The sequence below is a fragment of the Rattus norvegicus genome, chromosome 13 (assembly GCF_036323735.1).
Source record: "Rattus norvegicus strain BN/NHsdMcwi chromosome 13, GRCr8, whole genome shotgun sequence".
NCBI lineage: Eukaryota > Metazoa > Chordata > Mammalia > Rodentia > Muridae > Rattus > Rattus norvegicus.
This window is the reverse complement of record NC_086031.1, coordinates 105823983-105839445: the sequence shown is the minus strand read 5'-3', so window position 1 is coordinate 105839445 and position 15463 is coordinate 105823983. Positions and strand designations below refer to the sequence as shown.

Below are 15463 nucleotides of genomic sequence, written 5' to 3'. Positions count from 1 at the left end.
AGCATGCTATTACATACATGATTCATAGGGTGTGTGGTTTTTTTGCATGTGTGTCTGGTATACATATGTTTTCACATGTGTGAACACCTGTATGTGAGTAGATGCTCACGTGTATAGAGTCAAGGCCTTCTTTAATCATGTTCTACCCTATGTACTGAGGTAGGAGACCTCGGTGCAGCCCAAGCTCACCTTCTGCTTATGTGGCTAACTAACTAGCTAGTTCAGGGAATGCTCTGTGCCTATGTTCCTGCCTATATGGAAAGTGCTTTACCTGAGTCATCTCCCCAGGCTCCTTCATAAGACTTCTTAGTGGTTAATGAAGTTTTAAACGTTTGGGAAAGTGTTTACTAACAATATCTCATCAAATCCGCTAAACCTTGATGGCAAATATAAGTAAGCTTTTCCTACCTATTTGTTACTGGCATTGTTGGGGAGGCGTGCACACATGCTGTGACGCACGCATAGCTCAGGGTACGACTTTTGGGAGTCAGTTCTGTCCTTGCACAATGGCTCTAAGGATTAAACTGAGATCATCAAGCTGGTAATGGCACATGCTTTTACTCACGAACCATTGGGACAGCCCCAAACTATGGTTTAAACATGTTTATTGTTTGTGTTTTGTGTATAACTATTGGCCTTCATGTTCGCGTGTGCTCTGCATACATGCCTTGTGCCCACAGAGCCCAGAAAAGTGCACTGGACCTACTAACTAGAGTTAAGGACAGCTGTAACTGCATGTGGGTACTGGGAACTCAGCTCCAGTCCTCTACAAGAAAAGTGTGTGCTCTTACAGTGAGCCACTCTCCAACTCCTTCCTAATATTTTACTATTATTGTTAGTTATTACACCTTAAAATGAGAAGCAAATCATTAAGCCTGCTTTGCTTATTTTAAAGTATGAAAGAGCCAGACATAGGAGCCTACAATCTTAGCACTGAGGAGTCTTAGGTAGGAAGATTATTTCAAGTTGGAGCTATTTGGGCTACACAGCAAGTCGTAAGCCAATTGTACTGGCTGGATTTGTGTGTCAACTTAGCACAGGCTGGAGTTATCACAGAGAAAGGAGCCTCCCTTGAGGAAATACCTCCATGAGATCCCGCTGTAAGGCATTTTCTCAATTATATCAAGGGCGGAAGGGTCCATTTTGGGTGGTGCCATCCCCGGGCTGGTAGTCTTGGGTTCTAAGAAAGCAAGCTGAGGGGTTGGGGATTTAGCTCAGTGGTAGAGCGCTTGCCTAGCAAGCACAAGGCCCTGGGTTCGGTCCCCAGCTCCGAAAAAAAGAAAAGAAAAGAAAGAAAAAAAAAAGAAAGAAAGAAAAGGAAAGCAAGCTGAGCAAACCAGGGGAAGCAAGTCAATAAGTAACATCCCTCCATGGCCTCTGCATCAGCTCCTGCTTCCTGCCCTGTGTGAGTTCCAATCCTGACTTCCTTTGGTGATGAACAGTAATGTGAATGTGTGAGTTGAATAAACCCTTTCCTCCCCAACTTGCTTCTTGGTCATGATGTTTTGTGCAGGAATAGAGACCCTGACTAAGACACCAATCTAGGGACACAAAGCAAGAGTGTACCTCAAAAACAAAACAAAACAAAAACCACTAAGGAGGTTCAGCATAATGGCACATACCTTTTAATCCTAGCACCCTAATCGGGAGGTAGAGGCAAGAAAGTCTCAATGAATTATACATAGTGAGTCCCTGTTTTAAAAAACCAGAAAAAAACATAGAAATAAGGGAAGGGAGGGAAAGAAGGAAAGAATGAAGACTTTTAAATGGGAAAGCTACTTTATGAGCTTGTTTTAAGAATTCAATTTCTTCAAAAGGAGTTTGAATGGTGGTACTCTGCATGGGTAGATAATGCTGCCTCCAGAAACCACTGGTTGTTAAACAAACCCAGAACCAGGCATGGGACAGTTCCCAATGTATCAGAGGCCCCCAAATAACATGGGCTGCTGCAGTGTCCACTATCACTGGAGATGGTAGTCCACACTACTGATGCTACCATTCCCTTTGGTGCAGAACACAGAGAAATCAAGCTGAGTTGGAACTGAACTGAGCCCTTTTTTCCTACTGGCCTGGTGAGTTTTCACACCACCACGTGCTATGCAGACCACCAGGGGAAAAAGATGTCAGTGGTCTTACTTAGTGCTGGAGCCTGTATGCTGAAGGATCTACCTAGCAGGCACATATGTGCCCACAGGTGTGGTTGTGACATGGCCGCTATGAGGGTAAACAACTACTTTCTGCTTAGAATTGAGGCCTATTTCATAAGAAGCAGCTCATGCCTGGTACTGTGAACCTAGCCAAAATCCAACGGCTTGGGAGACCATGAACCTTGGAGTGGAAACTATTATTATTTTGCTACATGTTGCCAAACTGCCTTTTAAACATCCATGTTTATACCCATAAACCTGTGCTGCTTTCAACCTTTGTCAGAACAGCTTCTTTCTGCAGTTAATACAGACTCAGCGAAAGTGCTCAGCCCTAAATGGGTGATCTACAGAAACCCTCCCTTATCAGGGACCATCATAGGAAAAAGATGGAGAGAACCTAAGAGCCTCGAGTGAGGAAGACTGCTACAGACTGCAGAGTATCTTCTGCACATGGCATGGCTAGTGCACTACGAGCTCACAGGAGCTGTGGTTACTTGCACCAGAACAAGCCTGGCAGCACTCTATCCTGCAGAGCAGAGTGGTTATGAGGCCTTCCTCTTAGCTGAGTTAACTGGCAGCTGATGGCTGCCGGGAGGGGATAGCCACTGGTAAGTTGCCAGTTACTAAATCCATACCTATGCTCATGCAAGCAATGTTAATAAAATTCAACAGGTTGCTTAAAAAAAGATGAAAGTAAAAATGAGATTCGTTGGGAGGAAGATGAGATTCACAGGGAATAAGCGAGGGCAATGGGGACATGATCAAAATACATTTTACATATATGCACATATGTATAAAATTGGTCAAGGAATAATCTTTACGTAAAAAGTAAAATAAAAAGAATCAGGAAAGAGAAATCACTAAGTTTCAACGCTCTACATGTTATTCAACCACATTTAAAAAAGAAATACGATGGGCTGGAGAGAGGGCTCAGCACCTAAGAGCACTGGCTGCTGTTCCAGACCACCCAGACTAAACTCACAGCCATCTGTGAGTTCCAATCCAACTTTATTCTGGCCTCTGTAGACACTGAAAAAGAAATAATACATTTTGCTAACTAAGTGTGCAGGAATAGCAGGAAGGCTCAACAGATTGGTGATGTACGCATGGCTTGAAAACTGATCATAAGGCTTGCTACCGTAAGCCCTCCAAAGATGCCTCTCCTCCGTGAAATGAGGAACTGACTCACTGACAAACTGTCCACTGTACGTGCCAGTCCTCTGGTTCTAGATCTTGATGCTACATTATTACAGTATGGCATATAAGCATAAACAACCATCGTCTCTCCAACAAAAGTTGAGTAACTACAGTTTGGCTTTTTCTTTTAAAAGAATATCCTTCAAAGCTGCAGGCTCCATGCAGGTGATGCACATGACAAATTAGGCTCAGGTTAAGAGAAAAAAGTGATAGCTGGTGAACTGGAAACACACACACACTTACTTTGGAGGCTACTTCTTGCTTTCAGACAGACTTTGAAGAAAATTAACTTGATGATAAAATTTGTTACCATTTTATAACAATCAACTACAGTCCAGTAAAAGTATGGCTGGGCTATTTGAGTTTTACCACACAGGTGAACAAGGATCTTTGTGTTAGACTTTCTGGCATAACTCTCCTTAGGAAGCAAACAAAGCAATGAGAAGTGAGGCCACAAAACTCCAGTTTTTCTAGTAAACCTAGAAAAAATAAAATAAAACTTACAAAATACCTGAGAGCAAGGCCAAAAAGAAACAAGGTTGATAATACCCATGTTGGGATGAAGTTGAGATTGTGTCATACCACATGGCAAGGGGTGAAACTGAGCTGGAGAGATGGTTCAGCAGCTAAGGGCACTAGTTGCTCTTTCAGAGGACCTGAGTTCAATTCCCAGCATCCCCATGGCAGCTCACACCTGCCTGTAGCTCTACTTCTAGGGTTTCTGACACCCTCCCACAGGCAGTACATGCAGACAAACTCCAGTGAACATAAAATAAAGAAAAATCGTATGTATTGGCAATGCTTAGGAAGGAACAAGCCTTACGACAAGATAGACAAGCACATCCAGGTGCTGTATGAGGAAGAAACTACAGCTCTTCGTGGCCTCATCCAAACCTTCAGCAATAGCAACTGCAGAAAATCCAAGCAATTACATTATAAGGAACAAAAAGGACTGGCATAGGACTAAGTGCCCAGGAACAGTCATCAGGAGAATTATGATGGAGAGAGCAAAATTTGTAACTAAATATCCTTCCACGAATTTGCAAGAATCAATGAAACTACTACCCCTATGAAAAGACTACAAAAAACTAACAAAACCAAACCCAAGGACTCAAAGGAGAGTGTCCAGATTATAAGAATGAGGGACGTGTGGGCTGGCAGAATTCAAGGTAGACATGGAAAACCTTTCAAACATAGAAGAAGAAATAAAAAGGAGCACAAAGAAAAGGTATTGCAAACAAATGAACAAACAAAAACACAACCACAACCAGACATTAAAGATAGAAATAATTGAATGAACATGTATCAAAACCAAAGGGCAAAGCCAACTGTGATTGAGACACACCTGTATCTCAGCACCTGAGAGGTTCAGGAGTTCAAGGTTATTCTCAGCTCCACAGAGTTCAAAGCCAGCCTGGGTTACAGGTGACTCTGTCTCACATGAAAACAACAAAAGAATTAGAGCAAAAGGACTGAGAGACAGCATAATGGGTAAGGCACTTGCTACTAAGACTCAATCCTTGCTACCTGAGCTCAATCCCCAGGACCCATATGGTAAAGGGAGAGGACCAATTCCTTCAGACTGTTTTCTGAATTCCACATATTCACTATGGTATACACACATGTATGCTCACACAAATATAATTAAAAATTTAAAGATAATAAAAAAATTGATATAGAAGACATACAAAGAAAGCTTGCAGAAACCCAAAACAATGAGCTGTAATAAACATTTAAAGATATAAATTTGAAATAAAATATTTGAATCCAGCTGGGCACGGTGGTGCATGCCTTTAATCCCAGCACTTGGGAGGCAGAGGAAGGCAGATCTCAAGGCTAGTCTGGTCTACACAGTGAGACCATACATATTAGAGCAATTTTATGAAGTGACTGCTTTTCCTTTAATCCAGCTAGCCCACAAATAAATGAGCCAGAGACTATAAGATTTATTTGATCAAGGTTTACAGTATAATATCTGAGCAGTTATTAATCTATTCTAATCCTCTGAGCTAATCTGGCTACCTCCCAGCCAAAATCCCTGAGATACCTGCATTTTAGAATTGGTCTGGCTCTCTCTGCCCCAGGTGTGTTCCTCTCTTTCTCCCCTCCCTCCCACCACTCCCCAGGCTGGGACCAGAAGTCCAGCCTTATTCTTTCCTCTGTTCAGCCATTGGCTGATCAGCTTTTATTGACAAATCAGAGAATAAATGGGGAGCAGTATTGACACAACAATGAGGGAAGATTCTTAGAATAAGCATTACAATGCCACATCTGGATTGCAACAAGATGTGTGTGTGTGTGGGGGGGGACAGAGAAATCAGCATTTGAATTACACAAGGTTAATCTATACACACTGCACAATAACATTATGCCTCTGAGACTATTTCAACAACAACAACAACAACAACAACAACAACAACATTTAAATCTATAAAGATCACACAGGAAAAAACAGAGTTCAACTACTACAGCAATATATCCTAGTAAAGTTATTATGTATTAAAATAGAGTGAGGATCCATTGGGCAAATAAACCAAAAAGATCAATCACTAACAACAAGAAAATTTCAAGTTAGTGTCTAATGTCTCTGCAGCACTTTTAAATGGCAGAAGGCATTTATACAGTACTGTAAGCTACTACACCACGGTGTGAGCCAGGTATTTTATAACCTGGTGAGCTGTCCTTTACAGTGAAGCAACATAAAGTTCTGGAAATGCTTTAAGAAAACTCCTGCCAGATATCTAGGTGAGCATCACATAAATTTAAGTAAAGAGTTAAAACAAAAACAGAATAAAAATAGAACAAACTGCAGGCTATAACATTATCAAAAAGCAAATAATGAATTGTGAGGAGAAAAATCCAAGAGGGATATCTAAACGTAACAGCTGAGAGACAGTGGATAAGCCTTAAAGCTCACACATCGAAGTCGTAAATATGAACACACATAATAGAAACTGGTCTATAACTGTGCATAAAAGTGAGTAGACAGCCAGCCATCGTGGGGCATGGCTTAATCCCAGCACTCACAAGGCCTCTAGAGGCAGGTGAATCTCTCTGTCTCATTTAAAAAAAAAAAAATCACAAAAATGACTAAAATCAAGTGATGAAGATGGGAAATGGGAAAAAAGGATTTAAAAAAATTTCATTTTTCTTCATCAGGGTTATTAAAAAGAGAACTAAGAATATGATATAAAGAAATGAGACAAAAAATACAAAACTTCCTAAATATCTGGGAAAAAAACCAAACAAATCAGGCACCATAGTTAAAGACCTAAATTCTAAATATATATGAAAATACAAAACATAGAGGAAGTGTGATTTTATAAATTTCCAATACATTATAAATTAAACAGCAATATTTTAGCTTCTCATAGAGATCCAGTTCTGATATTGCTTTCAGATAATAGAATTACTTCAGAGAGCTCACACCTCTGAACGAAGAGGAAGGTAAAACTAAGAAACACTCTAGGAACATGATCTAGAGATCAATATTGGCTCTTTGAATGCAAAAATAAGCCACGGCAAACATCAATTCAGTTAATGCTGCAGGGAAGTAACTGTAAACCCTGTTTCTATTTCCACATCAACAACAGAAGGAGAGGGAATCCTAACAGACAGACAGACAGCTGCTCCAAGGATGACATGAGCAAATAGGGAAGTGATGAAAACAGCAGACTCATTACCGGAAGTGCTCAGAGCCACTGAGCCTTTGTTTCAGTAAGTGTTGGCTAATATTGTTGCCACAAAGATACAAACTTCAAACTGACAAGTTATTCAAGTTTTTTTAATCTACTCTAAGTGCTAACGATAGAATTAGGGGAAAGATACGACAGAGAAGCATTTTCCTGTAGGGCAGTGGGAAGTCCCCCCGAGAGAGAGAGAGAGAGAGAGAGAGAGAGAGAGAGAGAGAGAGAGAGAGAGAGAGAGAGGGATGGAGCTTCTCCCTCCCTCCCTAGCATGGTGTGTACTGGCCCTCACCGGGCAGGAGCACATCTCCTTGGCACTTGGCATCACTCAGTGCACACCCCTCTCTGGCGCTCTCTCCCTGCCAGCACTGCAAGAGTTCCTAAAGTCAATTATTTCTTGTGTGTCATCTCAATGCTTCAGGGCACCTGCTCCTACCCCTTAGATGAGGGCTGGGCATGGTGGCGCACACCTTTATTTCCAAACACTTGGGAAACACATCTACATAGTGAGTTCCTGGCCAGCCAAAACTACATTGCAAAACACTGTTTAAAGACAAACAAGCATATTAAATGAGCAAATGCTTACTTCATATGATCTGGTTCAGGGTTCATAGTTTATAGCCTGTAGCCACCTTGATATCAGGAAGGCATTCAGTTAAAGAGTTTCTTTTTTTCTTCCTTTTTTTTAAAAAAAAGGAAAGAGGTTACTCAAGAAAGAGGCTGCTGGACTGAGTGGTGTAACTCAAGGACTGAGGACTTCAAACAGTATGTATGTGGTCCTAGCTTCTATCTCCTGAGAAAAACAAACCCACTTCAGCCCCTATGGAGCAACATAAAACTATAGTCCCAGTAGTTGAAAGGAAGAGGCATCCTCATCTACACAGTAAATTAGGCTAGCCTGAAACATGAGACTCTACCTCAACCGAACATATACACACTTACCAATTATGAACATCAGACAGTGGGTCAGGCTCTGGGATCATAGGGAGACTGCGGGTAAGACAGAGGCAAGCACCTCACCCACCAGTGAGTGGGTCACTATCACTGACTGGAGGACAAGCTTCAGTGCACCCCTCCCCAGGATAATGCTTCTCAGATGCCGCTGCACTCAGTAAAAGTAACAGCAACAAACCCCAGCACATTCTGTAGCTCAGCTCAGCACTGATGCACACTGCTTATATGATACACAAATACTTGGATGATCCACAAAGATGAACATAGATCTAGCCAACAGAGCCTGACCAGGAGGACACTAAAGCTAAGCTGCATCAGCTTCCCTCAAAGCCAGGAAGGTAGCCCAAGGAAAGCAGCATTTGCAAAGCAAAGCCGACTTGGCAGGAAGCCCCTAACCCTGCTAGCCAGACTCTGGCCTAAAGATGTTCAGTCCTCTGTAGAAGTGCTGGAGCTTCCACTCACAGTGAATATCTTTAACTGCTTAATGTACTGAGACTTTAATTAAATGTGTTTGGGTAATAATGACTTTATCAAAATAAGTGAATGAAAGTCAAAACAAAATACTTTAAACATTTTGTTTTAAATATAATCTCTCTCTGAAATTTGCCAGTCTTCACTTAAATTGGAGGGGAGACAGGCTAATTTACCTCAGACCCAAGTAATCCATGCAGAAGTAGATCCCCGGCTAAACTAGTATCTTTTTCAGACTGCCTTCAAAGTATCAGGGCAAAGCAGTATGACTTGTCCCCGGTATGCAATGTCTGTGCACTGTGGCCACTGAAGAGCCAGGGATAGCAATGCTCACCTTGCCCTGTACCAAGTGAGCGGTGTGAGCCCCACTGTCTTCAGAGTCCTTTCAGGAAATGTGCTCATCTGACAAGACAAAGTCAGAAACAGGGAGAAGGACCAGAAAAATCTTCTTTCTAGCCTCTGTGTCTACATGTAGTTAGTTCTACAACTCTGACAAGACAAACTAAATACAAAATTCTGGGAAGCCGGCTCGGTGGCTCATGCTTGTATTCTAGAATGTCAGAGGTTGATGCTGGTGCATCACTATGAGTTCAAGGCCAGTCTAGCTCTCATCCTCTTACTTTGGTAAAGTGATTGTTATTCAAACACATTTTATTAAAGTCTGAGTGCATTAAACAGTTTAAAGATATTCATTGTAAGTGGAAGCTCCACAAGTTCGAGGGCCACACACTAGCATAATGAGACCCTCGTTCAAAGAACAATCGACAACAACAAAAAAGGGTCTGGGGCTTGCGGGCCTCACTATTCCTCACCCAGGAATGGCAGGTGCATCTGAAGGCCTCGTTTTGTTTGCCTCTTTACAGAAACTTAATAAATCTTCCGGCACATCCCAAAGGAACCTGTTTGTTTACATATACGGCAAGTATTCTACCACTAAGCTATATCCCTAGCCCAGAAATCTGTTAAATTAAAAAAAAAAAAGGTTTTCTGATAAGAAACAGCTAAGAAACAAAGTACGTCTTTCCTAAGAAAAAGGAAAGGCGGGGCTGGGGATTTAGTTCAGCGGTAGAGCGCTTGCCTAGGAAGCCCAAGGCCCTGGGTTCGGTCCCCAGCTCCGAAAAAAAGAACCCCCAGGTCAGCCCAAGCCACCCAGGACTAACAGCTAAAGTGCTATAGGTATAAAGTGCTATAGGTAAGCAAACTGAATTTCAGTTTCACGTTATTTTAATGAATTCGTATCCAGCTAGTTGCTACCATCTAGGGCAGGGCAGGTTAGATCATCAGCGTAAGTCCTCAGAGGATAAGCAACCTTGTCTTATACTACAATACCAGTGTGAAATCTCTCATTCAAAACCTGTTTTCAGTTTTATGATATTTAAAACTTCCTTTTAAGTAGGTTTTCAATAAAAATTTGGCAATTTTTATTCTAAAACATGAACATACTAGACTTGCTAGTATGGTCATAACAGAGAGTCAAGAAAGCAAACAGGAGGTGGTGAGCAGGCGTACTAACAAAAGGGTCCAAACAAACCAAGAGTCATGGGTTTATGGAGCAAGAACCACGTGTGTTTGCAGGCTTGGCTCTATGTCTGCCTCTTCACAGCACTTCAGGAAGTCTTCCGGCACTAACACCAGGCCATGTTGGTTAGGTTTGCAGCCAGGTATCTGTGGATGTGAGGCAAACGTGAACACCCAGCTCCTGAGCAGACCTGACAATTCCTTTGACATTGTCCAAGTTTTCATCTGTGAAAGACAAACAAAATACCTACTGTCCTCTTGATTGAGAGAGAAGAAGCGAGATGCGTAATGCTGAGAAAGGAGCTCATTAACGCCTATGGAGGTGTTCTCTTTAAACCTGCTCAGGCTTCCAACAAACTTAATTCCTGCTCTGTTTGACTTCTTAACTGTTCTGTTCTGCTCTCCAAAGAAACTAAAATTTGATGAAAAACTGGTCAAACTGTCAACATGCAGTAGCCTGAAGAAGAGCAAATGTCTGGAGGAGACTAAAGCATAGAGGTGACACCACAGCCACTGGGCTGGAGGTAAGAGAACCCTCAGAGATAGGTAGTTAGTAAGGAAGAAGACGCCCAAGAAGCTTTGCTTAAAAACACACTGGAGGCAAGCTGGATTCCCAGCACTTTGGCAACTGCAGCAGGAGAAATGCTCTGGTCTGAATTTAATGCCAGTATGGGTGACATGTTTGGGGACGGTCTAGGATATAGGAACAAAATCTTGTCTCAAGAAAAACAAAACAAGTAACACCCCCCAAAAGACAAGAAAGCTACAAAAGGACAAGTGCAGGGAGCCCCAGCCACAGGTGACAGCCTTCAGGCAGCAGCACTCCTCTCTCACGATCGATCGCAAGGTCAACGACTAGCAAACTTCATCAGGCCGGCAGCACACATGAGCATGTATCACAGATAAGTACATTAGGTCCAGTTGCTTCATTGTTTTCAAGTAGAAAAAAATACAAGCTGCTTTTGAAAGTCTTATAAGATCACTTTAAACAAGCAAACGTAAGTATACTGTGCACACGATAGCTACCAGCTACTACACAGAACACCTGGGAAAGCCAATGACATCGAGCAAGCAAGGCAATTCAGCATGAGGGTAGGAGTGTCATTTTCTCTCTCCCATCACTATTGCTACCAGGCACTGAAAGGGACAAGGGGCTTACCCAGTCTCCAAAGCCATCTGCATCTCTGCAGCTCCCTACCAAGAAGGAATGCAGGTACCATGCCAGGGGATAACAGAGTACCAGACAGCACTGAGGGAAGGAAACCCTTCATGGAGGCCACAGAGGACATCCTGTCACTCAGCAGGAGGCTGCCACCCTGTGCTCTCATTCTTTTTCTGGTGTATGGATAAAATCTGCAGATGCAGGCAGTGCAGGCAAGAGGGAGACAGACTCTAAAAATGGAGAACCGTTTTTGCTGTCTGATCCTTAAAAAATGCCCTCCACTTTTCAGCTATGAACTGCCACACAGTTGCTGAGGAATCTGCCCACCAGTTCTGTTTCCACAATAAAAGTTTCCGCATCTCACAAGTTAGAGCCTCACCCTCTCTGCATTATTGTAATCCTAAAGAAGGAATAGTCAGTGAAAGAAAACAGAGGATGCAGCATTTGGGCAGAGATGGAAGTTCTCAAAATATGTGAAGTTTATGTGTAGAAAACACACACCACGCCTCACTGAGTGTTATTAAAGTCCACCTCGACATGGCATCCTCCTCCCCAAAATGAAGTTTAAAAGCAAAAAGAGAAATCCACTGAAAGATACTCAGGGAAAGTTAACATAACATATTCTGAAATTTTTAGTAATAGACTTATGAGATAAAATATAAATCCTAGAAAACAAAAGAAACTTACTTAACAGAAATGGAGAAAGCCTAGCTTAAAACATTATACAGTGCAGCGTTACATTACATAGAAGAAACTTATTAAACTGTCTGAGCAGAAATATGGCTCCCTGGCTTTTCTCAATGTCCAATGCTTACAGACTGGACTAGGTATCTCACATCTCCACTCTGTAAGCCCTCAAGTCCTATATAACACATTCCTATTCCTCTAGGATACCTTTTAAGGACCAACTTTAATAAGTCACATTAAAAATACACTATTTAAGGAATCTATCAACAATATTCAATTATAAAATTATACTTCTATAATAACTATAAAACATTAGACTTCCTGGCTGAGGTTTCGATGAGAAATCCAACAAGACTATTTCTTTCCTAATGGCCAAGGCATTCTCAACCAAAAGCATAATACAGATCCAATCATGGCTCCTGACTTATGCGTAGCATTGCAAATTGGTTCGTGTGCTAATGCTCTTACCTGTGTATCCAGCATACCATCCCCAGGAAGCCACCATTCCTAAAAGCCATTTGTACATGAGTCCTTCGATATACCAGAAGCGCTTACTGTCCAGCACTCGGAGTGGCTGCAGTATAATTATATAGCAGATGTAGGATGGAATAGCAACCAGGTTGTTGGCGACCATGAAGGCAAACCTCATCAGGGCTTTCGCGACTATCCAGCCCAGCCACGGAGCTTCTTCCACGGTCACAGCCATTCTCACATTGGCGTCGGTCCTGTCTTTCTGGGGATGAAAGGAAAAATCATTTCAAAAGGAAAATGGGTGCAGTCAGCAGCACAGAAATCTCCAGCACAGAAATACAAGAAAACGCAAGGGTCTAAGCTCTCCCGGTGCAGCGTTCGCCCTGCGATCTCCAGGGCAAATTCCAGAGGGGGACAGAGAGGAGGGAGGAGCCGCACAAGGTCAAGAGAGCCGTTCCGCGGGGCACGGGCCACGGCGGAATATATTTAGCCAACGCTAGACCGTCCCGCTAGCCGGTGGCGGCCCCGCACCGCGACCCACCGCGGCCGCCAAGCTTCCGCCAGACCCTCCGACTCCGCACGCTGCCCCGGACCCGCCGGCCGGAGGTCCCGCCACGCGGGTCCTGAACGCCCGGCCATGCCTTTACCGGGGCTCCCCAAGGGCTCGTCCGCAACAGCGGGGTGCTTGCTTCGCTTCGCTTCTGAGGGGGAAGGAAAGGAGAGGGGCCCAGGAAGGAGGACGAAGGTGAGAGGAAGCCGGCGGAGAGGGGGAGGGGGAGCGGGACCAGAAGGTGAAGCGGAGGGGCGAGGGATGCGGAGCCCCCGACGCCCGGCCGAGAAGGCTCGGGCAGCGGTTTCCTCAGGTGAGGAGCGGGGCGGCCTCGGGTCGCCGCGGCAGGCTCTCCTCAGCCGTGTCCCCTCAGCCGGCTCCCCCTCCGCGGACTCTCCACGGAGGGCTCCCCTCAGCCAGGTATCCTCAGCCAGGTCTCCTCAGCGGGCTCACCTCAGTGGGCGCAAGCGGCGAGCGGCGACAGGGCCGAGGGCCGGCGGCGGCGGCGGGAGTCCCTGGCCCGGGGGTCGCGGTCATGGACGCGGCTGCGGCGGCCCAGGCGGCCCGAGGCGCGGCGCGAGCGGGCGCGCGGGCGCCCTAGTCCCCTCGCGGTTGCCTGTGGACAGAGGCGCGGCGGGGACTCAGAGGCCGGACCTGTCACCGGGGCGGGTCCGGGGGAGGCGGGCGATGCCCCGCGCCCCCGCCTCCGCCTCCTCCCCGGGCCTACCGCGCCCTCGGCCCTCGGGCCGCCGCCGCCTCCTCCACAGGCCACGCGACCAACGGCACCCTTCCCCGCCCCCAGCGCCTCCCGGGCCCGGCCCGCCGCGCCCCAGGTTACCTCGGGCAGGCCGGGGCCCGGCCCGGGCTGCGGGAGCCGGAAGAATGCATGGCCGGCGGAAGGAGGCGGCGGCGGCGCGGCCCTCCGGGCTCCAGGTCCCGGGCGGCGTGGAGACTCGCTCCCCAGGGCCCGGCGGCTGCGTGCGCCCCGGCCGGCGGGGAGGGTTGGCGGGAGGAAGCGGCAGCGCCCCTGAGCGCCCTCTAACGAAGGCGCGGCGCCGCCCGCCCCGCGGACCCCCTAGTGCGCGGTTGAGGGCGCCCCGGGCCGCCCGGCCTAGGCCCCCGACCTCACCGAGCCCCGAGTCGAGGCAGAAGGCTGCTCGGAAAGGTCTGGAAGGAAGGCCGGCCCTCCCAGCGCGCGGGGACCTTTTGGACCCTCCTGGACCCCTCTCAGCCACAAGGGCCGCCGTGCTGCATTGTTGAGGCTCCTTGGCTGCCCAGGCTGGCACGCTTTCTCCTTTTCATTCCTAAAGAAACCCGCTTGCGCTCAGGGCTTTTCTTCTGAACCTCCCCAAGGTATTACGGTCTAGCGTTTTTAAATCAGTTGTTTTTAAGTGCCAGAATCCTTGTTTCTGGAAAGCACCTGGAACTTGAATGACAACATCTTCAATCCCGCTACACACACACACACACACACACACACACACACACACACACACACACACACGGGGTTGGGGCGGATCCAGTGAGAATCCAGTGGTCTGCACAGAAATAGAACTGAGTATATGGAAGAATAAAAAACAATTAGCCACATCCATAATAGGACTCATAGCCAGCCCTGGTCACTACTAGGACATTAGCTGAATTTGGGTTCAAAGGCTGGACAAAACCAAGAGTCCTAATAGACACAGTATCTCTTGTTGGGCGTGGTAGCTCATTGCCGGTAATGGCAGCACTTGAGAAGCTGAGGCAGGAGGGTTGATGTGAGCTGGAGGCTAGCCTGGGATACAGAATGAGTTCCTATACGAGTTACAGAGTGAGACCCTGTCTATGAATAAGTAAAGCCCTGTGAATAGAGCAGCAGTTTGTTTTCTTATTCTTTAAGACCAGGCCTTACTCTCTGTATAGTCAGGGCTGATCTGTAATTTATAACAGCTCAGGCTGGCCTCCAACACTTAGAAATCTTCCTGCCTCATTTTCCCCAGTGTTGGGATTGTAGGTTTGAACCACAATGCCCAGTAGGATGGCAGTTTTCACACGTCTCTAAGGGGTGATGGAGTATCACTTATTGTGTCTGTACTGTGAAAATGTCAAAGCCCAGTGTGGTGGTACGCATCGATAATCCCAGCACCAGAGAGTCTAAGGCAGGAGTACCAGGAGTCCTGGACCAGCCAAGGCTGTCAGACCTAGTCAAAAAAAAATCAATTAAAAAAAATTCATGCTTTTATAATCCCCCTTTTCCCTCCCACTTTGATCCAGGAATGACAAAAAAACAAAAAACAAAAACAAAAACAAAACCCAAAAACTATGAAATATATGTACCCTTCCATGTATGTTTAGCCTTTACAGCTATTATTACTCTTTACCTGTTCACAAACATATTTTACTGTACAGGGCATGCTAGGGATGTAGCTCACCTGTGTGTTCAAGGTCCAGGCCAGCGTGTGACAAAGCACAACTAAAAAGAATTAAAGGCCACTGGGCATGTCAGGGCTATCCATAGGGACTCATGAGTGGCAGTAGAAAAGCTAGATACACTCATTCATTTCCTGCTCTTCCTTTGTCAGTCTAGGCACCAAGATATTGGACCTTCCACTAAACCTCCGGAGAGAAGTGTAATAAC

General features: G+C 45.5%; 1 protein-coding gene across 5 annotated transcripts in view; it reads right to left on the bottom strand.

Moving 5' to 3' along the window:
* Positions 1-13816, bottom strand: part of Lpgat1 (lysophosphatidylglycerol acyltransferase 1) — a 70737-nt gene extending 56921 nt beyond the window's left edge. The window contains exons 1-2 of one of the 5 annotated variants that reach the window (XM_039091091.1): positions 13682-13816; positions 12291-12555 (exon numbers count right to left, since the gene is read on the bottom strand). In XM_039091091.1, coding sequence (XP_038947019.1) covers positions 12291-12528 — 238 coding nt within the window. In that variant the 5' untranslated portion in view covers positions 12529-12555; positions 13682-13816. Of the gene's footprint in view, positions 1-12290; positions 12622-12940; positions 13074-13296; positions 13434-13681 lie in introns of those variants that run through there. The other 4 variants (XM_063272597.1, XM_039091090.2, XM_063272598.1 and 1 more) reach the window with 4 other exon arrangements.
* Positions 13817-15463: the final 1647 nt, after the last annotated feature.